The sequence below is a fragment of the Eschrichtius robustus genome, chromosome 2, assembly GCF_028021215.1.
Source record: "Eschrichtius robustus isolate mEscRob2 chromosome 2, mEscRob2.pri, whole genome shotgun sequence".
NCBI lineage: Eukaryota > Metazoa > Chordata > Mammalia > Artiodactyla > Eschrichtiidae > Eschrichtius > Eschrichtius robustus.
This window is the reverse complement of record NC_090825.1, coordinates 9,404,732-9,430,865: the sequence shown is the minus strand read 5'-3', so window position 1 is coordinate 9,430,865 and position 26,134 is coordinate 9,404,732. Positions and strand designations below refer to the sequence as shown.

Below are 26,134 nucleotides of genomic sequence, written 5' to 3'. Positions count from 1 at the left end.
TGGGTATCTACCATACAATTAGGTCCATGGGCATTGACTGTCATCTGTTACCCATTCACACCTGCAAGCATTTGCTTTCTCTTTCTGGACACCTGGATGCCTTGCTCAGATTCCCTGGATAATTCTTCTCATCCCTCAAGGGCTCATTAAAGACCCGCCCCCCGCCATATAGCCTCTCTGATCCCCTCCCTTGGTGATCTTTTGTAACCTGAATTTTCCTGGCATATCATCTCTGGCAGTTAATGGGTTTTATTGTATACAATTCTATAGTGTAATTTCATTTTTCATCAGGCAAGTGTGCATTTTATCTTCCCAAGTAGACTCTGCTTAATTTACTATATACTACCCAGAGTTCCTAGCAATACCTTGTTTTTAGGCACTCAGAATGTCTGCTGAAAAATTAGAACCGTAGAAATGACACAAAGAAATGCACATTTTCCCAAATCTCTGATTTGGGTAATAGATTTTCTTGAGGAATATAAGAGAGAAGAAAATATGTTTGAAGGAAAGTATGCAATAATGAATGTTCGAACTTGGAGTTATGCAAATGAAACTCAGAAATATAAATTTGAGAACGATCATCAGAGATTATAGTTGCGTCTTAATGTTCTAATTCACTGTCGTCATATTTTCCGTGAAAAATAAGCTCTGAATGGAGTCTCTCTAAGAGGCAAGATAATTTGGAGTGTGAGAGCCTGTATTTATAGCCCAGCTCTGTCTCTCTTGTTTGTTACCTGTCCTTGGGAGATTGTGTAACCTCTTAAATCTTTAGTTATGAATCTGTAAAATGAAATCAATAGCAGTACCTCCCTCCCAGGCTTGGGTTAAGGATTTAATAAAACAGTGCATGGGACCTGATATTGGCCCTATAAATGAGGGCTTATGATTACCATTAGTATTATTACGATGGAGCGCCAATGTCAGACAATTTTGATGTAACTGAAAGTAAGACCTAGTTTTAAAATGAATATGGTGGACAGAGGAAGGATTGAGTTTTTTAAACTACCCTTCATCTCAGTCTGATTTTTCATTCAGTATTTTCCATGGACGATTGTAGCTATGTATGTATAATATTTTTATTAGAGGTCAGCAGAATTAAATGTTTGCAAGAAAAATTATTTGTAAAAGTTGTCTCAAAACTGAATGTTCTTCATTCTATGAACTTAAATGACTTCCTGAAATTTCTCAAGTTACATGACCTGAGGCTAAAAAGAAACTGGCAAGAGATGAAAAGGAGAACATTCTCTCCTGTTCATGTATTCTGCTTCAAAAGACTGCGTGCCACATCACCTCTCTCCAATTTCAAGTAGCAGATTTGTATGTCTGACATTTGTCTGATTGTTCTTACATATCATGGTCAGACTCTTATCTGACCTTCACTTTCACCTACAAGTGCAATGCCATTGGATGAGGGACTCACTTTCTCTGTGTCTGTTTCCTCATCTGTAAAATGGAGTTGGTTGAAGTTTACCTGAGTTAATACATACTAGGTGATTAGCAAAGACCCGAGTGTATAACAAGAACTCAGAAATGTTAGGTATTCTTGACTATTATTATTCTTGTTTTTTTCAGTGTGATCTTATTTTGGATGCCTGACTCAGCCATGCTCTGTGAAAATTTGAGATCCTTGTACATCATCATATCCCAGTAACTTCATTCATTTACTTGTTCATTCATTCAATTACTCATCCATTCAGGAATGCACCTATTGCAAGCTTACTAAAAACTAAATTCTCTTCAATCCTGATTATGTGAGAGCTGAATTAAAACTTCAGTCTCTGATTCCCAGCTGTTTTTACTCTACCCATCTGTGTCTTCATCAAGACTGCTTTTTTTTGAGAGCCATAGGAACTAAGGGTGTGCTTTTTAAAAAAAAATTTCATTGAAGTATAGTTGCTGTACAGTATTATATAAGTTACATGTATACAATACAGTGATTCACAATTTTTAAAGGTTATACTCCATTTCTAGTTTTTAGAAAATATTGGCTGTATTCCCTGTGTTGTACAGTATATCCTTGTAGCTTATTTTATACCTAATAGTTTGTACCAGAAATTATGGTGGTTTACTTCCCACATTTTTTCCCAATCATTATATAATGAGAATGTTTGCCTTTGACTGTCTCTCCCTGCGCGCACATGTATGTGCGCACACACACACAAACACACACACACATAGTCTGTCCTTCAGTCTGTCTCTCTTTTACTCCCTCCCTCTCTCTCCCTCTTTTCTCAGTCATTTACGAAAGGCCCAAACATAAGCTACTTTATTTAATACGTATAATTTGAGGGTACAAAACTGCCGAGAAACACAACCAAAGTAATAAATTATTTTTATTAGCACGTATAAGAATATGATAGTTGTCAGAAAAAGGACATCATCTTTAACTGCCGTCACTTTTAGAAAAAGAGGCCCAGGGCCAGTTTCCAGAGATTACAAAATTTAGCCTGGGTGCTTTGGTGACATTTTTCCAAGGCTCTGGCATATCCAAGGTCATTGGGGAAGGCTATAGTTTCAAGCAAGCCCACTTTTAGATTCCCAATTTGATCACTTGGGAATTGAGAAACAGAGAATTCTATGGTTCATTTACAAAATGCTGTGATCAGACGTGAACCCATGACTGTCACTGATGGTTACTATCAGACATTGACATCTGTAGGGGAGGAGATTTTTTTTCCTGTGCCCATCTTAGGTTGTCCAGCTGAGGTCCTGTAATTTAGACAGGCAAAAGACAGATTAACAAGAGAAAAACAGAAGTTTATTAACATGTGCATGGCACATACCTATGGGAGCATCCAGTGATGAATAACCCAAAGAGGTGGGTAGACCTTGGGCTTATATACCAGCTTAGGCTAAACAAAGGAAAAGGAGTGTGGACTTCTAGGAGGGGGAGATAAGTTATGGGAAGATGACTCGGAAAAGTATGGTAAACAAGGATTGTATGTTTAGGTTTGTTATGCAAATTTAAGTCAGTGCCTTCTTCATCGATGAGTTGTTAAGAATATTCCTCTTCCTGGTATAAGAGAGGTAGACCTCTTGACAAATGGAAATTTCCTTTATGAAAGGAGAACTTGTGCTGATTTGAGAGCTTTTCCTGCCTCTGTTGGTGCTCATTGGCCTTTAGCTCAAAATTATATGTATGCCACAGAGGCATATTTCAGGGCAGCACATTCTGGTACCCTTCACATCCAAGCTATTTTCAACTACAATTTAATTTTTTTTTTAAATTACCCTGGGAAGAGCCTCCCCATTCTTAGACAGGTGCTACATTGCCTTGTCCCAACTGGAGACAAGACTCAATTCCCATGAGTAGACGCTGGCCCGTTATTCCTTTGTTGTAAACAATGAATAGAAGAATTCTAAAGAAACTAGAATCTGCAGACTCCAACATAGACACACCTGAGTCTTGATTCTTTCTTCAAAAAAATTTAGTCATCATCTTTTGTCTGTAAAATTACCTTGTTTTAAATGAAATTAGTTCAGGCTCTGAAACAACAGTAAAGATCAGTTTCTCAGCTACTCATCAAAACTTTAAGTGAACATGGGCCTTTTTTGCTCAAGCTCATCTATACCAGCTTGATTTAAACTTTTCATATAAGCTGGTGGTGCTAAAATTTAAATATGAGAGTGTTGCTGGGGATCAGATTTGGCTTTGGAACAAGCCAACACCTCAACATTGATGGCTGTATCTTGTAACACAGTTGATTTAGTACTTCAGGAATTAAAATGTCTCAGCGGGACCCAGGTGGATTTAATCGGCTTAAACCAGAATTTGCCTGGTGTGTCATAGCGAAGATCTGAATTGCTTTCTAGTGTAAAGAACAGCCCATTCTTCATCCATCCCGAAGTTAACCACATTCTGTACATATTTTGAAAATAAGCAAGGATAAATCTGTTTGATCTCCCAGTGTTTCTGCATATGTGATTATTTTCAAAAGAATTCTGTATTTGGACCAGAAGCCGTAGGTGGCAACAGTAGGGTGACAGTTTATGGTTATTGACCGTTACAACCCAGTTCCACTGCCCGCTCACCACAGACATTTCCCAGCCCCTGCAGCCCTCTGATCTCAACTTACAATGATTCAGTGAGTCCGATTCTAAGAGGGTTAACCTTCACCTAAGCCCCAAGGTCACCGCAGTTTCCTCCCCGGGAATATTAAAGAGGAGAACTCAGAGGTCACTTTTCTGGTCAGCCAACTCCTGGGACCCCTAAAAGAAAACTTGAGGAGTTTTGGTCTAAGGAACTACCCATTTTTTAATTTTTTAAAATTATTTTTCGATGGTCTCAGGTTTATTATAAATTGGTGGGATCATTTATTGTCAAAGAATGAATTGGTCTTGAGAGAAGGTTTACAAAGGAAGACAAAAGTTCAAATAGAACTTATTTCCCCACACATATCCTGAAAATACTTATATTCCATTGATAAAGTCCATTAAGGCTCTGTCACTATATCCATCATCCTACTCTAATTTTCTGAAACATTAATATATACAATTATTTTTAAAATTTCCTAAGAATCTGGAAAAAATAGATATATGTCTATGTATAACTGAATCACTTTGCTGTACATCGGAAACTAACACAACATTGTAAATCAACTATACTCCAATATAAAATAAAATGTTTTAAAATAAAGAAAAAATAAAATTTCCTATGATGCAAGACACTAGGTATTAAAATAAAATTCTTTTTCTTTGTTTAATGCACTCATAACCATCTTTATTACATGTATTTTTAAACACTTCCCTGCATGCATTACACACACATTTCTTATCATATCCATTACCTGAAATAACCCACTTAATCAAAGTGGTGTTTACATAACACACTTTTAAAAAATAATCTCTATTTTTTTAATGAGATCTAATTGACATGTAACATTGTGTAAGTTTAAGGTGTACAGTGTGTTGATTTGATTCATCTTTATATTACAATATGATTACCATCTTTGTGTTAGCTAACATTTCTATCATGTCACATAATTATCATCTTTTTTGTGGTGAGAGCAATTAAGATCTAGTCTCTTAGCACCTTTGAAGTTCATAATACAGTAATGTTGACTGTGCTGTGCATTAGATCTCCAGGACTTATTTAACCATTAGTTGCAAGTTTGTACCTTAAACAATATCTCCCCAATTCTCTGACCCCAATCCCCTGGTAACCACCATTCCACTCTCTGTTTTTATGAGTTTGGCTATTTTAGATTCCACATGAGTGATATCATACAGTATTTGTCTTTCTCTGTCTGACTTATCTCACTTAGCATAATACCCTCAGGGTCCATCCGTGTTGTCCAAATGGCAGAATTTCCTTCTTTCTCATGACTGAATAATATTCCATTGTACCACATTTTCATTATCAGTTCATCTGTTGAGGGACATTTAGGTTGTTACCGTATTTTGGTTACTGTGAAGAATGCTGCACCAACATACATTCCTACCAACAGTGCACAAAGGTTTCCTTTTCTCCACATCCTCATCAGCACTTGTTATCTCTTGTCTTGATGATTAGGCATTCTAATGGGTATGAGGCAATATTTCATTGTGACTTGGATTTGCATTTCCCTGATGAGTAGTGCATTTCCCTGATGCTAAGCATCTTGTTATGTACCTGTTGGCCATTTGGGTATCTTCCTTAGAAAAATGTCTACTCAGTTCCTCTATTTTTTAATCAAATTGTTTATTCTTTTTTTTGTTATTGAGCTGTATGATTTTCTTATATATTTTAGAGGTGAACCCCTTTTCTGATCTATGGTTTGCAATTATCTTCTCCCATTTCATAGGTTGCCTTGTCATTTTGTTATTGTTTTTGTTGCACAGAAGCTTTTTAGTTTTGATGTAGTCCCACCTGCTTATTGCTTTGAACTATCCATTATTATAGCAACATTTTGGTAAACTTTAGCATTGTCTCAAGATCAATGCTTTCATTTTTAAAAGCATTAAGTGAGCGTGATTTATTAATCTTTTGAGGCGATCACATATACCGTCTGGAAGGATTCTCAAAACAATTCTCATTCAACAATTGCACCTTGAAGGTCATGATGTCTAAGGGACAAGGTGAGAGTATTTATGTGATGCACTCAAATACTCCTATTACAGTGTGCACACACACATAGACACATGCTTGTGTGTGCGTGTGCACACATGTACACTCACGCATATACACACGTGCATACTCTTGCCTGTTTGTATATTCATACACATATGTGCTCACACACAGATGCACACAGTACAAGTTCAGGGCCCCGGTTTTGATCAGCCACCCTCTACCCACCCATAAATCAAGGTGTAAATAGGTGGGGATGGAAAAGATAGTGGTAGCCATCCATTCCCCCCCCCCCCCAAGTCCCTATATCCAGGCCTGACCTTGACTTTTTTGTAAGATAAACTCCTTGGCCTTCTTTTGTAAGATAAACTTCTCTCTTCTTTCCCTTTCCCGGGTGCACAAATTTTCACTCTCCGAATAAGATAAATGATAGATTAGTTTAAAATAAATCTTCATATATACATTAAGTTTATTTTAATTAGTTGATTAAATAAAAATTCAAAGTATTCATTTAAAATGAATTCAACCCAACTTTTCTTTGGTTTGAGCCTCACCTATGTTCAGGGATTGTGTTTTAGGTTTAAAAATTAAAAGCAAATGAGGAGGTCATAGGAAAGTCTTACATAGCCAAAAGGCAATGTTTGATTTTATCATGATTTAAGACTTGCAATTATTAAAATCCTTTTTTGTGGTCAATCTGAATTCCTTTTTTTAAATATAGTCTTTATCTCTTTTAGGAAGAAAAGCCCCACAATTACCCTCTATTAAAACAGAGTAAAGGATCCAATGAAAGTAATTAAGATTTTATTAAAGAAATTTTAATAAACCAGTTACTGCTCGTGCATATGGATGATCTCAAGGAAAAAGCCGTCCTGTGCCTGAAGTAAAAATAAACTATATTTGAAATATATCTAGCATACATAACTAGTTATTTAAATGTCTTCTCAACGAAACCTACTGTCAGAATTATGTTTGGAGCAGCAGTAATTTTATACTGATAAAGGAAAGTTATTGAATACATATAATTAGAGGAAAGATGCTATAAAACAATTTTATTACAGATTAAAATCTGGAAGAAATTAGCATATTTTCATCAGGTAAATTAACATTTGCTAGTGACCATCAACCATAATACTAAAACATATTTATGTTACTTTCAGGTAAGAATAAATGAGCTGGCTTGTTACGGATGCTGAGTAACACTGTGAATTCAGTTTATTCCGCAGTTTTTCCACAAATTGAAATTTTAGTATTACCTTGGCTAATGTAGAATTATCAGGGAATTAATATAAGAAAATTGCCCAAATGATGCACTAGAAATAAGCCTTCTAATGCTAAACTGATCAATGTTTTTTAGTGATAAAAATTTTTCTCTACTCGCTAAAAGTAGAATTTCTATAAAGTCAAGGGTTATACTTCCATGTAAATAACATTTTTGTGTTCTCATTGGGATTTGTTACTTTTTAACATTACATCTCGCATCTGCTATTTTATTCTTTCAAATCATTACTTCATTTTGCTAACAGTAGAATACTTTAAAAATGTTCACTGCTTGGAGCACGCATCATCCTATAAAGGTCATATCAGCCAATTATTAATTCCTGTAATCATTTAACACCGATTAGGTGAGCACCTAGTGTGTGTCAGAGCATATTCTGTGTGCTGTACGTGTTCTGTATGCTCTGAACACTCAGGGTCCTTGCCTTCTTGTCTTGGCTGGGACCTTGTGGGGAAGAGCAGTGAGTGAATGATAGAAAAGCAAGTAATGAAAAAGCATGGGAACGGGGGGCTGGGGGAAGGAGAGAAATAGGTGAGGGAGAGGGTAAGAGATACATACAAACTTTCAGTTACAAAATAAATGAGCCGCAGGCATGAAACGTACAGTGTCGAGAATATAGTCAATAATTACGTAATATTTTTGTATGGTGATAGACGACAACTAGGCTTATGGTGATCATTTCAAAATGTATGGAAGTATCAAATCACTATGTTGTATAACAAGAACTAACATAGTGTTGTAGGTCAATGATATTTCAAAAACAAACTCATAGAAGAAGATCAGATTTGTGGTTACCAGCGGCAGAGGATGGGAGAAGGGGGAATTGGATGAAGGCAGTCAAAAGATACAAACTGCCAGTTATAAGTACTAGGGTTATAACATACAACATGATAAATGTAGTTAACACTACTGTACGTTATATGTGGAAGTTGTTAAGAGACTAAATCCTAAGAGTTCTCGTTACAAGAAAATATTTTTTTTCTATTTTGTTAATGTTGTGTCTTTACGAGATGTTGGATGTTCACTAAACCTATCGTGGTCCTCATTTCATGGTGTGTAGAAGTCGGATCATTAGGCTGGACACCTTAAATTCACACAGTGCTGCCTGTTGATAACATCTGCATAAAACTGGGGGAAAAAAGAAAAAGCATTGGAAGTATGAGATGGTGATGCGGTCTCTGCTGAAAATTAAAATAGGAGATCTGAGAGCAAGAGTCTGGGAAGGTAGTTTAGACGGATCCAGAAAAGCTTCTCCGAGTTTAGCACATTTAAGGTATATGTGAACAGAAAGAAGGCTCAGCCTTGGAGAGTGTTCCAGACTGAGAGAGCAGCAAGTCCGAGAAAAGTGAGTTACCAACGAGCTTGTTGTCCAAGGAGAAGAAATAAGGCGACAATGACAAGAGCGTAATGAGTTGCGGCGATGGCAGAGCCATGAGGGCAGGGACTTTTTGTTTTGTTCACTAATGTTCCTACTGTATCTAACAGAGCTTGGTCCTCAATATGTGCAGACTGGGTAAATGAATGAACCAAAGGATCTGATTCAAGATGAATTTAGAGAATGAGGGAAAAGGGCCTGATCATGAAACTACAGTCAGAAGTTTAATTTTATTTTTAGCATGACAGAATATTTTAAGGGATGTGTGGTAGACTGAACAATGGCCCCCCAAAGATGTCCACAGTCCTAAATCTCAGAGCCTGTGAATGTTATCTTCCGTGGTAAAAGGGACTGTGCAGATGGGATTAAGTTAAGGATCTTGAAATGCGGGAGGTTATCCTGGATTATCTAGCCAGGCTCAATGTAATCACAGGTGTCCTTGTAACAGGGAGGGAGGAGGGTCAGTCAGAGAAGAGGGTTTGATCATGGATGCTGAGGTTGGAGTGATGCAGGCTTCCAGCCATGGAGCAGGGGGCAGCCTTTAGAAGCTTAAAAAGACAAGGAAATTCTCCCCTGGAGCCTCCAGAAGGAGCCCTGCCTGCTGGTCCATTATAGACTTCAGACCTCCAGAACTGTAAGATAACAAATGTGCCTTATTTTAAGCACTACACTTGCGGTAACTTGTTACAGCAGCAGTAGGAAACTAATACAAGATTATTCCAAATTAAAGAAAGCGTATTCCAAATTAAAGAAAGCGTTTGGCCATCTCATAAGTCACAAACATGAAGAGGGATACCTTTTTAAAAGTTAAATATCATTTGTCACCTAAATTAAAATGCATTTTAAATTTAGTTACAAGGTTGAGCTGGAGTCCCTTCCTGTATCTCCTGTACTCTCACAGTAGACTTTAGGAGAGCATGGAGGGCGTGTAGGGAAGGAGAAAAGCAGTGAATCTAAGTCAGAATGAGAGGTGTGACTAGGAAAAAGTGCTGTCAAGGGAAAAGAGTCCAGCAGACAGAGGGAAAGGGGAGGGAAGGGAAAGGAAGGGACATTAATTACCATTGCTGCATAACAAATTATCCCTCCCCCCTCCATTTAACAGTTTAAAACAACAGGCGTTTATCCCATGCAGTGTCTGAGCGAACCCAGGAGTGGCAGGGCCCCACGCGGGGGAGGCTGTATCCTCCGAAGGCTTGACTCGGGCTGGAGGGTCCACTCCCAAGACGGCTCCCCGCTGGCTGCTGGCGGAGGCCTGCGCTCCTCTCCCCACAGGCCGCTTCTCGTACCGCTTGAGGGTCCTCACAGGGTGAAGCAGGCGCCCCTGCAACAGGCAACCCCAGACGCAGCTGGGCGGGAGCCGCCGCGCCTCTTCTCTGACCTCGTCTCAGAAGTCGCTCGGTTATCCCCTCCGCATTCTGCTGGGCAGAAGCGAGGCACTAAGTGCAGCCGTCGCTTGGGGGGAAGGATCGGGCTCCTGCATCTGAAGGGAACGTCAGAAAACCGCCCCAGAGGACGGAGAGGGAGGAGTGAAGAGAAATTTGAGCAAAACACCTACTTCTCCCCTGTTCACAGAGAATGCCTAGATGTGTCCGTTTTTCTCCACTAATCTCTCTCCCTTCGTCGGGGACTAATGGATGTGTGTGTGTGTGTGTGTGTGTGTGTGTGTGTGAATGTGTGTGAGCGTGTGTGTGCGTGTGTGTGTCAGTGTATGTGTGTGAGTTTGTATATGTGTGTGTGTGTAAATATATTGTGTGAGTGTGTGTATGTATGTGTGAGTATATGTAATGTGTGTGTGTGAGTGTGTGAATGTGTGTGTGTGTAGATGTGAGTGTGGGGTGTGTGTATGTGTGTGTGTAGATGTGAGTATGTGTGAGTGTGAATGTGTGTGCATAGATGTGAGTGTGGATGTGTGTGTGAATGTGTGTGTAGATGTGAGTGTGTGTGTGTGTGTGCATAGATGTGAGTGTGGGGCATGTGAGTGTATATGTGAATAGATGTGTGTGTGAATGTGGGTGTAGATGTGAGTGTGAGTGTGTGAGTGTGTGTGTGCGTGCATAGATGTGAGTGTGTGTGAATGTGGGTTTAGGTGTGAGTGTGTGTGAGTGTGTGTGTGCATAGATGTGAGTGTGGGGTGTGTGTGTATGTGTGTGTGTGTGTGTGTAGATGTGAGTGTGTGTGTGTGTGTGTCTGGTAAGGCAGGTGTAGGCTTCCCAGCTGTTTCCCACTTGTGACTCCTGCCAGACATACCCACCTTTATCTCAGCGTCCCCAGAGACTGCTGATTCTACACTCAAGCTTGTCTCTGTGTCCAGATAATCTAACCAAAACTCCAGGTTTGGAGGGCACCCTGCAACCAACTGGTTTGCTGAATTCCCCCAAAGGAAATTCTGCCATGTTGCATCCACTTGACCAAGTCCTCATCCAAGCAGACGTGGTAAAGCTGCCCCGGACCAGAGATCCGCTGCGGTTCTTGTAAGTCCAGGAAGCACACGTGGGCTGCAGATAGAAACTGGGATAGAAAGTTCAGAGATTTGGGTCAGGCACTGTGGTAAGTTCATTGGAATGTGAAACACAGATGGAGCTGTCTGGAAAGGCAGAGGGAATGTGAATAGGAAACTTCTCTCCACGCCTGATTCGGAATTAGTTTACACTACTTAATGAATTGAGAAAGGTAATGCAGAGAACAGCCCGATAAAGAGTTACCTGAAATGCCATCTTCTTTCCCATCCTTTTCACTTCTCGTCAGATATTAGATTAGGCCTTTACCTTTTCTTGATTTTCCCCCTTTCCTTTCCTACCTCTCTTCTGTTTGTTAGGAAACAGTAAAAATTGCTTTATTATCATAGAATGCCTTTAGATTCTTTTAAATTCATTGCATGGAAAAATGCAAAAGTCTTTTACTATTTAGTCTTTAGAGGAAATGTATTTTATAGCAAAATATGCCACCCATATTTTAAAACATTTACAAGCCTCAATTTTCATGTATTGGCATTTTCAAATCAGGATTTAAGAATGAAAAAAAAATCGTTTTGTGTCTGCATAGGTGTGTTGTGTACTTAGAAAAACAGAATAACCTATAATGGAAAAGAATCAGAAAACATATATATATATAAGAGAATCACTTTGATGTACACTTGAAACAAATGCAAATATTGTAAGTCAACTATACCTTAGTTAAGAAAAGAAAAACAGACACAAACCCTTTAATGTGATATTTTTAAAAGTTATCCTCATATATGGTGTAAATAGTAATTTCATTTAAATGTGCTTTTTTTTTTTAACAAAGCTTTTTTTTTTTTTTTTGGCTGCGTTGGGTCTTTGTTGTTGCACGCCGGCGGCCAGCAGTGGCTACTCTTTGTTGCGATGCACGGGCTCCTCATCATGGTGGTTTCTCTTGTTGCGGAGCAAGGGCTCTAGGCGCACGGGCTTCAGTAGTTATGGTGCACAGACTCAGTAGTTGTGGCTTGTGGGCTCTAGAGCACAGGCTCAGTAGTTGTGGCGCACGGGCTTAGTTGCTCCATGGCATGTGGGATCTTCCCAGACCAGGGCTCGAACCCGTGTCCCCTGCATTGACAGGTGGATTCTTAAACACTGCGCCACCAGAAAAGTCCTAAATGTGCTTTTTTTTAACTGAAAACTGATTATTTTACTAGGAAAAAGAATACTGTCGTGAGACTACAAGTGAATGAAAGTATTCATTTTGATTATTTTGATTACCCAAAATTCAGTAAAATGTTTCCTAATGGAATGAATTTTTAAAAAGCTTCATATATTATTTAATTCAAAATAAATGCATATGATAATACTCATAGCATTTCACATCTGTCCAAGTCAGAATATATTTTGAGCAACTTCTGTGTACCAATAAGCATTTTTTTATGCAGTCAATTCAGGGTACTAATGGCAATGTAAACATGCACACAGAAATGTATAGAAAATGATCCACATACTAACACGGAGGTGCACAAGATTTTTCTGTAAAAGGCCAGACAGTAAATTGTTTAGGCTTGTGAGCCATACTGTCTCTGTCACAAAATCTCAGCTTTTCCCTTGTAGGACAGAAGCAGCCATAGATAATATGTAAATGAACAGGCAGGGCCATGTTCCAATAAAACTTTATTTACAAAAACAGGCAGGCAGGATTCGCCCTCAGTCCGACCCCCTGTACTGAAAGACTGATTTATACATTCTCAGCACCAAAACCATTTTGTTTCCTTTGCATTTACCTAAATAAAATTCCCAGCAAATGTTCTTTTGGAAGACCAGTGGAAAAGTTTGTCTCTAAAGTCACATATTTTATAGAACTGATTTAAAACTGTTATTTTAGTTATTAACAAGCAAATATCATTAACTTTCAGGTTAGTATTATTATTGCCTTTGGATAGTTCAACATATGCAACGCAAGAGACTAATAAAGCAAATTTCAGAAATAAGTGAGTTCTGTTTATTCATAACATGATAAATGAAACACAACCTCATTTTAAAATCTATTGAAAGCTTATTAAACAAGTAAAGTGGAAGTTGTGTTTCTAAAGACGACTATGATATTTTATTCTCAGTATCTGCAGTGATGGTGTCTATTTAGGTTAGTCTTGAGGGAAATGCAGTCTTTCTTTCATACGAAAAGAGAATATTATTCTTTGTTGTAGTTTTTTTTACCTTTAGGTGTACAATTTTGAACAACAAAAAGTAATTATTTTAAAAGCATCTTCAAATGATATTATAATGTATATGTAATTCTTAAGGCCTTTTCTAAAGTTAATCCCACTTTAAAGTCTCTTTGTCTATTGTTGACACGCCCTCCCCTTTCTCCTGCTCTCTTTGTTGTTAACAATCTGTAGGTCCTCCGTGAGCATTGTTTTCAGAGAAGAGCTTACAGAAGGTCACAAGTGACAGTAAATTTACATTTCATGTTGAGCTTGTTATCATCAGACCTGATACTAGATTCTCGTAAGGTCCTGCACAATGATGGCTGGTTCTATATGGAAACTAAGTGAATCAAACAGACCACAGGTGCATACTGAGGTCCTGGATAAAACAAAGATGTCTCACTAGTCTATTTCAGATGTCTTACTAGTCCATTTCAGATAACTTTCACAGCTCTTTGGTCTTGGTTAGAATTTGGGTACTTGGGTCCATTGTACTAGTTGTGCACGGAGGCCTGATTGGTATTCTCAATTCCATCAGCGCTCTCAACCTCAGTTACTCTCCACAATGGAACAAAGATAATCATGTTACAGTTCCTCTGCCTACTTGTCAGATTTTCACAGCACTTTTGTAATGGCTTCACACAGATGCTCTAAAATGAAGGGCACGCCCTAGCACACGTGCTTACACCATCTTTGTCCCTCCTGCCTGTGCTCTTAACTGGGGAAAACAGTGGCCATCCAAAAGCTCTGTTTGTGTGTATCTTGCAGGAGTCCTTTGGAACCTTTCGTCTTGCGATGCACTCAAAATGCCGATCATACAGGACACCCTGGCCGTGTTGACCAATGCCGTGATCATCCCCCACTCGGGCTGGGAAAATTCACCTCTTCAGGACGATCGGAAAATACAGCTGCATTCCTCACAGGTGCTGCGAAATGCCACTGGATGCCTAAGGTGAGTCGTTGCTACCTCCCTCTGTCAAGAGGTGCTTTTTATTTCTGTAACTTTAATTGCTGTTTTGCTAAGGATCAGTGTGTTTTGGAATACTGATATGGCCACAGAGTGCAAGAAGCTGGCGAAGATCATTTCTAATGAGGTACTGAGGAGGTATATGCATCTTCCACTGTCCTCTACCTACCCCAGTATTTGACTTATTTAACATGTTTTCTTAGGTCTTAGGCAAAAAAATAAACATTTTCATTCCAACCAAAAATAGTTTTCTTTGATCGAAAACAATAGTTAACAGTCATTTCCCTTGTTGTGATATATCATGCATCTTGAATAACCAGGCAGACCAATTGGTTAGAAGAAGAAGAGTCTATGACAAATACATAGGGATCTAGTTAACTGTCTCCAGTAGCTATTATTATTTTTTAAAAATTTTCGATGTGACTGCAAGAGCCTGTATTTCTTGAAAATAGCTCTTTAATAAGGACTGTGGTGTGAAATGTCTTTTTTAAATAATAAAAGTAGCAAATGTGTTGTAATTATCTCCCAATGCCTTCTTACAAAACTCATCACCCAGAAATCTCTTGAGATGTTTTAGATGTTTTGTTTAGTTTTTGCTCTCAGAAAAGAATGTAATAATCAAGGTATACGTCTTCCAGACTCTAGAAACTGTGTTTCCAAGGATGTTGTACGTTGTACCAAAGTGGGAAATCTCTGCCGGTTAAGCTTAAGGATAGGATGGGTGTGATTTAAAATACCTAGTCAAATAATCTATATTTCAAAAGTAAAATGTACAGAATTGCTTCAGCTTGGCTGCCTCAAAGCTACCATTTCTCTTACAGTTGATCAGTTTCTAGGTATAAGAACCAGTCTCTACTGGAGAAGGAACAGAATCGCCTTGGTGACATTAATAATAATGATCTCATGAATATTTATAACAGTGCTCTCAGCCTGCAGTCTTGAGAGGGGTGTGTGTGTTTGTGTGAATGGGCATGCATAAAGGGAGATAAAGAGAGTTGGCCTCCACAAATATCAGTGTGCATTCATGGGCAGGAATAGGAAACCCTCTGACAATTTTGCTTGTCCTCAAGGTCACGAAATAATGATCTTTTGACATGATTTCTCTGGATAGGCTCCTCCATAAGTCAAATTTACAGTTCTCTAAACCCCACTTTTGAGACGTCCATTTTATAACCTCTTAAATTCTATTATCCTTCAGAAACCTCCTGCCCCACCAGCAGAAATATAACTCTTGCAAAGCTAAAACTGTAAGCACTTCTGACCCTTCTTACCTGATTTTTCTATTTCAGTTATATGCAGCTGTTACAAGTAGTTTTCCTTTCTTAGCATCCTTGACTTGTAAAGAGTGTCATTGCTCCTAATGAAAATTGTGGAAGGAAGTGCCTCAGAATCAATTGTAGACATATAGCCTGTAAAGATCTGCTAAGTTCCATCAGTTAAAATTCTCTCTGAATAATATAGTAACATAATTATATATTCATGATGTTTGACATAAGGATGAAGGATACTGATATATGAGCATTCAGCTTCATTTGATGAAAAGTCAGATGAAGAAACCAGACGAGTGTCGGTTCACGGGTCCCCTTTGTAGGTCATCTGGCCAAGTTCACACACACAGAGGCTTGACCGGTGTTGCTTCTGCTGCCCGCCAGGATTGACCACGTCACAGGAAGCAAAAGGGAGGACATCTGATTTAGAAAGTGTTTCATGTTGCCTAATCGGTTTTTCTTAGTCCAGTTGAAACCAGGTTTAGCGTTTTCCCACTTTTCAGAGTTTATCATGTTAATGACAAAGCAAGATCTATCAAAATATGATGAATATTTCACTTCCCTCTTAATTCATTGAACTCCTTCTGTTGCGAAAACTTGGCCTTTGTTCACGGGTGCCAAATAGACACTCAGGGACAGAGTTTTGGGTGAGGTAGAAAGAAATAGCTTTATTGCTTTGCCAGGCCAAGGGGACCACAGCGGGCTGCTGCCCTCAAGACAGTGTGTCCCACCCGGGAGGGGGTAGTGAGGAGTCTTATAGTGTTCAAGGAGCACGGCGTGATCAGCTCGTGGACATTCTTCTGATTGGTTGGTGGTGAGGTAACTGGGAGTCAGCATTATCAACCTTCTGGTTCCAGCCAGTCTGGGGTCTGTGTGCTTTGTGGGCAGCGTACAGTTAACTTCTCCCACCTGGTGGGCGTTTCAGTATCTGCAAAACAGCTCAAAGGACATGGCTCAGAATATCATCTATAGTCCTTGGGGAAGAACTAAATGTCCTTGACTTTGTTTAATGGCTAAAGTATTATTATTTTGTCTTGCTTGCCTGTTTCCCTTTCCTTCTGCATTTTCTCACTTCTCTGATTAAATTTATTCTTTGGCTAAAGTTTTTCTACAGACAAAAGGCAGGTGGACGACACGGGTGGGAGTTTATTCCGGGAAGACCTCACAGTGTCCTGCTCGGTTACGCTTCCCTTCTTACAGAAAGAAATACAATTTTTTCTCTCTTATTTAAATGTGTTTATGAATCAGCCTACATTAATGAACAGGTTGGGCTAAGAGAGGAAGAAAATAACCTTGGGAAGGGACCAAAATGAACTTCTCAAATAAAGACTCAGCAGATGAAAGATTTCAAGAAATTTCTACTATTACCATTTACTTAGAACCAAGTTGGAAACACACCAAAACAGTCGTAAATATTTATATCATGATGGAAGATTCTAGATATTAGTCTGTGAGGTTGTAGTTACATTCTTAATTTTTTCAACAGAACCTAGATCTTTATTTACCATAAAGAAATTACTGTGTATGCTGTTCCTGCCTTTCAGCAGTTTCATCCATGAGCGTTTGCTAAGTGCCTGCTGTGTGCCAGGGAAGGGCCAGGGAGGCTGAAACAAACATGGCAACCTCTTCTTCCCTTGAGAAACTCCTCTTCTAGTGGAAGACAATGGTACCCATACAATGAGTCCTAGTATTATATCTTAGTATAATATAAAGCTATGATTAGGATAGTATAGAAGGAAAACCTGGGGAGGGAGTGGCTAACTCAGTGAGTGTGGTCACAGAAGGTTTCAAGAACCAGGTGAGACTGGGGTCAAGCAGAGAAAGGACATCACCAATCAACCCTTTGGGAGATGCTCGAGGCCAAAAGGAACAGCAGGAACACGCTGACGCTGACATGGGAGAACTAACTCCAGGATCCGCAGGCAGTCTACAAACCTAGCAGAATTTAGGAAGTGCAGCTTGTTTAGTTGTTCCATTCCAGGTGATAAAGGGCGTTCAAAGCAGAGCTAAGAAGAATAGACTTGAGTCTGTGAAGAACAGAGAGCTATAGCAAAGCTTTGACCAAGAGAACACAATGATCAGCTATGTCTGGGAGCAATTTTACAGGACAGAGTAGAAGCGGGTAGGGAGGGGAGAGGTGACATTAAGAGCAGAGCTGTGAATTTATGGGCTGCCCTGCAGGCTTCATTTCTAAGGTACCTCCTGTAGACAACAGTAAATATCAATATTTTGTTCCATTCGATTAATTTAACCATCACTGATTTGCAGCTATGAGAACTATCTCCATAGCTGTTGTAGTTCTGCTTTTTATCTTGGAATTGTTTTTCTTCTTTTTAGTCATACTATTCTTATTAAAATGGTAGCTTCGATATCTTATCAAATGTTAGAGAAGTTTTATGGCACATATCATTATTTGTATGTAACTGAGGTTTAATAAATCAAATCCCCCAAAACAAAAGGATTTCAAACACACATAACTATGCTAAATTATGGATAATGCAGTAGACTAAGCAAAAGTCCTCCTGGAACTGCAGAAATGATTTAAATATAGTCCTTAAAATGTAAATTAATAACCAGATCATCTCAATTTATAAATCAGATCCGGTCTTATACCTTTGCAGGGAACAATTTTTTTTCTATCACAATATTTAGAAAGAATTTGGTTCTTTGGTGCTTCTTAAAGCAGAAAATAAACTCACAGCACGTGTTCTTCTAGTCATTTTTATGTATTAAATATATATTTTATATGAAAAATGATACAGTGAATTTGTACAAGAAGATGATATAGCGGGTTTGTGTAATATTTGCATACCTTGATCTGGTCCATTAATTTATAGCTTTAATCTTTTTTTCACTTTTAAAGACATTTATTGTTTTCTTTCAAATTTTATAAGCAATACATGTTTATTGCTGACTACTAGAAATACATGCAAGCGTAAACTAATAATTAACAGTCACCCATAATCCTCACCCCCCAGAGATAACCATCGTTAGCATTTTTATACATTTCCTCCCATTGTCTACATATCTTTTTACTCTTTTTTTTTTAACATCTTTATTGGAGTATAATTGCTTAAAATGTTGTGTTAGTTTCTACTGTATAACAAAGTGAATCATCTATAACTATACATATATCCCCATATCCCCTCCCTCTTGAGTCTCCCTCCCACCCTCCCTATCCCACCCCTCTAGGTGGTCACAAAACACCAAGCTGATCTCCCTGTGCTATGCAGCTGCTTCCCACTAGCTATCTATTTTACATTTGGTAGTGTGTATATGTCAATGCTGCTCTCTCAGTTCGTCTCAGTTTACCCTTCCCACTCCCCACGTCCTCACGTCCATTCTCTATGTCTGCATTTTTATTCCTGTCCTGCCCCTACGTTCATCAGAACCATTTTTTCTTTTTTTTTTTAGATTCCATATATATGTGTTAGCGTACGGTATTTGTTTTTCTCTTTCTGTCTTACTTCAGTCTGTATGACAGACTCTAGGTCCATCCATCTAACTACAAATAGTTCAATTTCCTTTCTTTTTCTGGCTGAGTAATATTCCATTGTATATATGTGCCACCTCTTCTTTATCCATTCATCTGTCGATGGACACTTAGGTTGCTTCCATGTCCTGGCTCTTGTAAATAGTGCTGCAATGAACATTGTGGTACATGACTCTTTGAATTATGGTTTTCTCAGGGTATATGCCCAGTAGTGGGATTGCTGGGTCGTGTGGTAGTTCTATTTTTAGTTTTTTAAGGAACCTCCATACTGTTCTCCATAGTGGCTGTATCAATTTACATTCCCATCAACAGTGCAAGAGGGTTCCCTTTTCTCCACACCCTCTCCAGCATTTATTGTTTGTAGATTTTTTGATGATGGCCATTCTGACCGGTGTGAGGTGATGCCTCATTGTAGTTTTGATTTGCATTTCTCTAATGATTAGTGATGTTGAGCATCCTTTCATGTGTTTGTTGGCAATCTGTATATCTTCTTTAGAGAAATGTCTATTTAGATCTTCTGCCCATTTTTGGATTGGGTTGTTTGTTCTTTTGATATTGAGCTACATGGACTGCTTGTATATTTTGGAGATTAATCCTTTGTCCATTGCTTCGTTTGCAAATATTTTCTCCCATTCTGAGGGTTGTCTTTTCATCTTGTTTATGGCTTCCTTTGCTGTGAAAAAGCTTTTCAGTTTCATTAGGTCCCATTTGTTTAGTTTCGTATTTATTTCCATTTCTCTAGGAAGTGGGTCAAAAAGGATCTTGCTGTGATTTATGTCATAGTGTGTTTTGCCTATGTTTTCCTCTAAGAGTTTTATAGTGTCTGGCCTTACATTTAGGTCTTTAATCCATTTTGAGTTTATTTTTGTGTTTGGTGTTAGGGAGTGTTCTAATTTCATTCTTTTACATGTAGCTGTCCAGTTTTCCCAGCACCACTTCTTGAAGAAGCTGTCTTTTCTCCATTGTATATTCTTGCCTCCTTTATCAAAGCTAAGGTGACCACATGTGTGTGGGTTTATCTCTGGGCTTTCTATCCTGTTCCACTGGCCTATATTTCTGTTTTTGTGCCAGTACCATACTGTCTTGATTACTGTAGCTTTGTAGTATAGTCTGAAGTCAGGGAACCTGATTCCTCCAGCTCTGTTTTTCTTTCTCAAGATTACTTTGGCTATTCGGAGTCTTTTGTGTTTCCATACAAATTGTGAAATTTTTTGTTCTAATTCTGTGAAAAATGCCAGTGGTAGTTTGATAGGGATTGCATTGAATCTGTAGATTGCTTTGGGTAGTATAGTCATTTTCACAATGTTGATTTTTCCAGTCCAAGAATATGGTATATCTCTCCATCTGTTTGTATCATCTTTAATTGCTTTCATCAGTGTCTTATAATTCTGCATACAGGTCTTTTGTCTCCTTAGGTAGGTTTATTCCTAGGCATTTTATTCTTTTTGTTGCAATGGTAAATGGGAGTGTTTCCTTGATTTCTCTTTCAGATTTTTCGTTGTTAGTGTATAGGAATGCAAGCGATTTCTCTGCATTAATTTTTTTTTAAATTTATTTATTATTATTTATTTATTATTTATTTTTGGCTGTGTTGGGTCTTCTTTTCTGTGCGAGGGCTTTCTCTAGTTGCGGCAAGCGGGGGCCACTCTTCATCGCGGTGCACGGGCCTCTCACTATCACGGCCTCTCTTGTTGTGGAGCACAGGCTCCAGACGCTCAGGCTCAGTAGTTGTGGCTCACGGGCCTAGTTGCTCCGCGGCATGTGGGATCCTCCCAGACCTGGGCTCGAACCCGTGTCCCCTGCATTGGCAGGCAGATTCTCAACCACTGTGCAACCAGGGAAGCCCCTGTGCATTAATTTTGTATCCTGCTACTTTACCAAATTCATTGATTAGTCCTAGTAGTTTTCTGGTAGCATCTTTAGGATTCTCTATGTATAGTATCATGTCATCTGCAAACAGTGACAGTTTTACTTCTTTTCTGATTTGGATTCCTTTTATTTCTTTTTCTTCTCTGATAGCTGTGGCTAAACCTTCCAAAACTGTGTTGAATAATAGCAGTGAGAGTGGGCAACCTTGTCTTCTTCCTGATCTTAGAGGAAATGGTTTCAGTTTCACCACTGAGAACGATGTTGGCTGTGGGTTTGTCATATATGGCCTCTTTATGTTGAGGTAGGTTCCCTCTATGCCTGCTTTCTGGAGGGTTTTTATCATAAATGGGTGTTGAATTTTGTGGAAAGCTTTTTCTGCATGTATTGAGAGGATTGTATGGTTTTTATCCTTCAGTTTCTTAATATGGTGTATCACATTGATTGATTTGCATATGTTGAAGAATCCTTGCATTCCTGGGACAAACCCCACTTGATCATGATGTATGATCCTTTTAATGTGCTGCTGGATTCTGTTTGCTAGCATTCTGTTGCAGATTTTTGCATCTATGTTCATCAGTGATATTGGCCTGTAGTTTTCTTTTTTTGTGACATCTTTGTCTGGTTTTGGTATCAGGGTGATGGTGGCCTCTTACAATGAATCTGGGAGTGTTTCTCCCTCTGCAATATTTTGGAAGAGTTTGAGAAGGATAGGTGTTAGGTCTTCTCTAAATGTTTGATAGAATTTGCCTGTGAAGCCATCTGGTCCTGGGTTTTTGTTTGTTGGAAGATTTTTAATCACAGTTTCAGTTTCATTGCTTGTGATTGATCTGTTTATATTTTATATTTCTTCCTGGTTCAGTCTCGGAAGGTTGTGCTTTTCTAAGAATTTGTCCATTTCTTCCAGGTTGTCCATTTTGTTGGCATATAGTAGTTGGCTTGTAGTAATCTCTCATGATCCTTTGTATTTCTGCAGTGTCAGTTGTTACTTCTCCTTTTTCATTTCTAATTCTGTTGATTTGAGTCTTCTCCCTTTTTTTCTTGATGAGTCTGGCTAATGGTTTATCAATTTTGTTTATCTTCTCAAATAACCAGCTTTTAGTTTTATTGATCTTTGTTATTGTTTCTTTCATTTCTTTTTCATTTATTTCTGATCTGTTCTTTATGATTTCTTTCCTTCTGCCATCTTGGGGCTTTTTTTGTTCTTCTTTCTCTAATTGCTTTAGGTATAAGGCTAGGTTGTTTATTTGAGATTTTTCTTGTTTCTTGAGGTAGGATTGTATTGCTATAAACTTCCCTCTTAGAACTGCTTTTGCTGTGTCCCAGAGGTTTTGGGTCATCATGTTTTCCCTGTCATTTCTTCCTAGGTATTTTTTTATTTCCTCAGTGATCTCTTCATTATTTAGTAGTGTATTGTTTAGCCTCCATGTGTTTGTATTTTTTACAGTTTTTTCCTGTAATTTATATGTAGTGTCATACGGTTGTGGTCAGAAAAGTTACTTGATATGATTTCAATTTTCTTAAATTTACCAAGGCTTGATCTGTGACCCAAGATATGGTCTGTTCTGGAGAGTGTTCCATGAGCACTTGAGAAGGAAGTGTATTCTGTTGTTTTTGGATGGAATGTCCTATAAATATCAAATAAGTCCATCGTGTTTAATGTGTCATTTAAAGCTTGTGTTTCCTTATCTATTTTCATTTTGGATGATCTGTCCATTGGTGAAAGTGGGGTGTTAAAAGTCCCCTACTATGATTGTGTTACTGTCTATTTCCCCTTTTATGGCTGTTAGCATTTGCCTTATGTATTGAGGTGCTTCTATGTTGGGTGCATAAATATTTACAATTGTTATATCTTCTTCTTGGATTGATCCCTTGATCATTATGTAGCGTCTTTCTTTGTCTCTTGTAATAGTCTTTATTTTAAAGTCTATCTTGTTTGATATGAGTATTGCTACTCCAGCTTTCTTTTGATTTCCGTTTGCATAGAATATTTTTTTCCATCCCCCCACTTTCAGTCGGTATGTGTCCCTAGGTCTGAAGTGGGTCTATTGTAGATAGCATATATACAGGTCTTGTTTTTGTATCCATTCAGCCACTCTGTATCTTTTGGTTGGAGTGTTTAATCCATTTACATTTAACATAATTATCAATATGTATATTCCTATCACCTTTTTCTTAATTCTTTTGGGTTTGTTTTTGTAGGTCTTTTCCTTCTCTTGTGTTTCCTGCCTAGAGAAGTTCCTTTAGCATTTGTTGTAAAGCTGGTTTGGGGGTGTGGAATTCTCTTAACTTTTGCTTGTCTGTAAAGCTTTTAATTTCTCTGTCGAATCTGAATGGGATCCTTGCTGGGGAGAGTAATCTTGGTTGTAGGTTTTTCCCTTTCATCACTTTAAATATGTCCTGCCACTCCCTTCTGGCTTGTAGAGTTTCTGCTGAAAGATCAGCTGTTAACCTTATGGGGATTCCCTTCTATGTTATTTGTTGCTTTTCCCTTGCTGCTTTTAATATTTTTTCTTTGTATTTAACTTTGATCGTTTGATTAATATGTGTCTTGGTGTGTTTCTCCTTGGATTTATCCTGTATGGGACTCTCTGTGCTTCCTGGACTTGATTAACTATTTCCTTTCTCATGGTAGGGAAGTTTTCAAGTATAATCTCTTCAAATATTTTCTCAGACCCTTTCTTTTTCTCTTCTTCTTCTGGGACCCCTATAATTCGAATGTTGGTGCATTTAATGTTGTCCCAGAGGTCTCTGAGACTGTCCTCAATTCTTTTCATTCTTTTTTCTTTATTCTGCTCTGCTGCAGTTATTTCCTCTATTTTATCTTCCAGGTCACTTATCCGTTTTCTGCCTCAGTTACTCTGCTATTGATTCCTTCTAGAGAATTTTTAATTTCATTTATTGTGTTGTTCATCATTGTTTGTTTGCTCTTTAGCTCTTCTAGGTCCTTGTTAAACGTTTCTTGTATTTTCTCCATTCTATTTCCAAGATTTTGGATCATCTTGCTATCATTACTCTGAATTCTTTTTCAGGTAGACTGCCTATTTCCTCTTCCTTTGTTTGGTCTGGTGGGTTTTTACCTTGCTTCTTCATCTACTGCATATTTCTCTGTCTTCTCATTTTGTTTACCTTTGTTTGGGATCTCCTTTTCGCAGGCTGCAGATTCATAGTTCCCGTTGTTTTTGGTGTCTGACTTCAGTGGGTGAGGTTCGTGCAGTGGCTTGTGCAGGCTTCCTGGTGGAGGGGACTGGTGCCTGTGTTCTGCTGGGTGGGGCTGGATCTTGTCTTTCTGGTGGGCAGGGCCGCGTCTGGTGGTGTGTTTTGGGGTGTCTGTGAACTTAGTATGATTTTAGACAGCCTCTCTGCTAATAGGTGGGGTTGTGTTCCTATCTTCCTAATTGTTTGGCATGGGGCGTCCAGCACTGGGGCTTGCTGGCCGTTGGGTGGAGCTGGGTCTTAGTGGTGAGACGGAGATCTCTGGGAGAGCTCTCACCGACTGATATTTCATGCTGCCATGAGGTCTCTGGTGGTCCAATGTCCTGAACTTGGCTCTCCCACCTCAGAGGCTGAGGCCTTACACCAGGCCTGAGCACAAAGACCCTGTCAGCCACATAGATATGTTACAGGGTCTTTTTCCTCCTAGGGACTCGGCCAGGATTTCAGGCAGTGGGCTCTGAGTCCAAAAATTGCCTCTATTTGGGAACTTGCCAAACACGACACCGGAGAGGCTTCAGTATTTTCTTAGAGTTGGATTTGCTCTCTTGTACTGCTCCCATTGCCACAGAAAAACCTTCCCTGAGTAGCTGCTGCTCCTTTATCCTTAATTCTCCAACTGAACACTCTTTCTACTCTTGAAAGTTACCTAAATTGTATAAAAATGCCTCAGTTGCATGTTATAAGTCTTTTCCAGTGTGTCATAACCATCACTATCATATTCCATGAAATCAGGCTAAAACATAAGCACGTGATTTAGGACCTTGTTTGTCTGGTAAAAGAAAACAATAACTTGCATTTGTTCTACAGAGTGTGCTGTGTGTGTGTGTTTGTGTGTGTGTGTTTAAGGAATTCTTTAAAAACTCTGGAAGTGAAATTTGACTACTTTGGTATAAACCAAGTGAGCTGTCACAACTGGCAAACAATTCAGTTCCCTTGGTGTGATTTATGGGTATTCCACTGGGTCAAGGCAAAGAAAATTAGTAACTGTAAGAAAATAAACTGTGTACAAAATATTTCTTACTACTGAACTTCTCTTCCTTTTTTAGATCTTCTTTATTAGGGAACCATCTTGAAAACTAAGGCATTATTGTCAAGGACCATTCTGTTGTCTGAAATTCTTTTAAATTATTTCCTTTTATATGCTTCAGTTATAGAAATTCTCCAAAGCCTTTGTTGGGAGTTAGGTATAATTCAGTCCTTGACATAATCATACATTTTATAAATTTGTTTTGAGATTGTATTTTTCTCATTACCATTCATTGTCAAACAATACTTTGTATAAAAAAAGTACAAGTAACAAGACAGCATGAGGTCACTATTTAATATATTTAATATGTGAGATGTCAGTTAAGTTGGATTCAGTATCTGTCCTCAGGTGATGTTATCCCTGATATTGAGTTGGAATAGGAAGTCTCCTTTCTCAAGAATTGCAGAGAAATTGAAGACGGGAGCTGTGTGTGTGTGTGTCCGTGTGTCTGTGTTTTGTGTGAGTGTATGGGGGGGGCAGTTTGTTCATTCATTCATTGCAAGTTGTGACCTGGCAACATAGCAGATATTCATTAAATCATTTTACACACTGTCCATAGAGACGATTTTTATGTAAAATTAAAATGAGTATTTTTATTCATAAAATTCCTGACTTCCAAGGACCAGGAAGTTCTGCTTTGAATACATCATTCATTCTCGTATTTATTATAAGTTCAAAAGCTCATGTGTAGTAAGTCGTGAAGCCAGTATTTTCACCCACATCCTGACTCCTGATCCACACCATCCCCACTATACCACACTGAGGGGAAATATAATGTTATGTGAGATGAGATTGCAGATCTGTGCTAGAGCAACACAAACAAACACACGACCAATGAATGAATGGACAGCACTCTTCTTTGTGCCGGTTCTTTTGATTTGCTTCTCAACATTTACCAAGTGACATCCACTCAGCCAACATCCCTTTTGCCTTTAATTGTCATCTGTCT

At 38.6% G+C, this 26,134-nt stretch overlaps 1 protein-coding gene across 3 annotated transcripts in view; it reads left to right on the top strand.

Moving 5' to 3' along the window:
* The window catches only part of CTNND2 (catenin delta 2), a 779,068-nt gene that overhangs the window by 579,777 nt on the left and 173,157 nt on the right, over positions 1-26,134 (top strand). For all 3 annotated transcript variants that reach the window (XM_068531918.1, XM_068531937.1, XM_068531926.1), the window contains one exon: positions 14,117-14,300. In XM_068531918.1, coding sequence (XP_068388019.1) covers positions 14,117-14,300 — 184 coding nt within the window. The remainder of the gene's footprint in view (positions 1-14,116; positions 14,301-26,134) is intronic.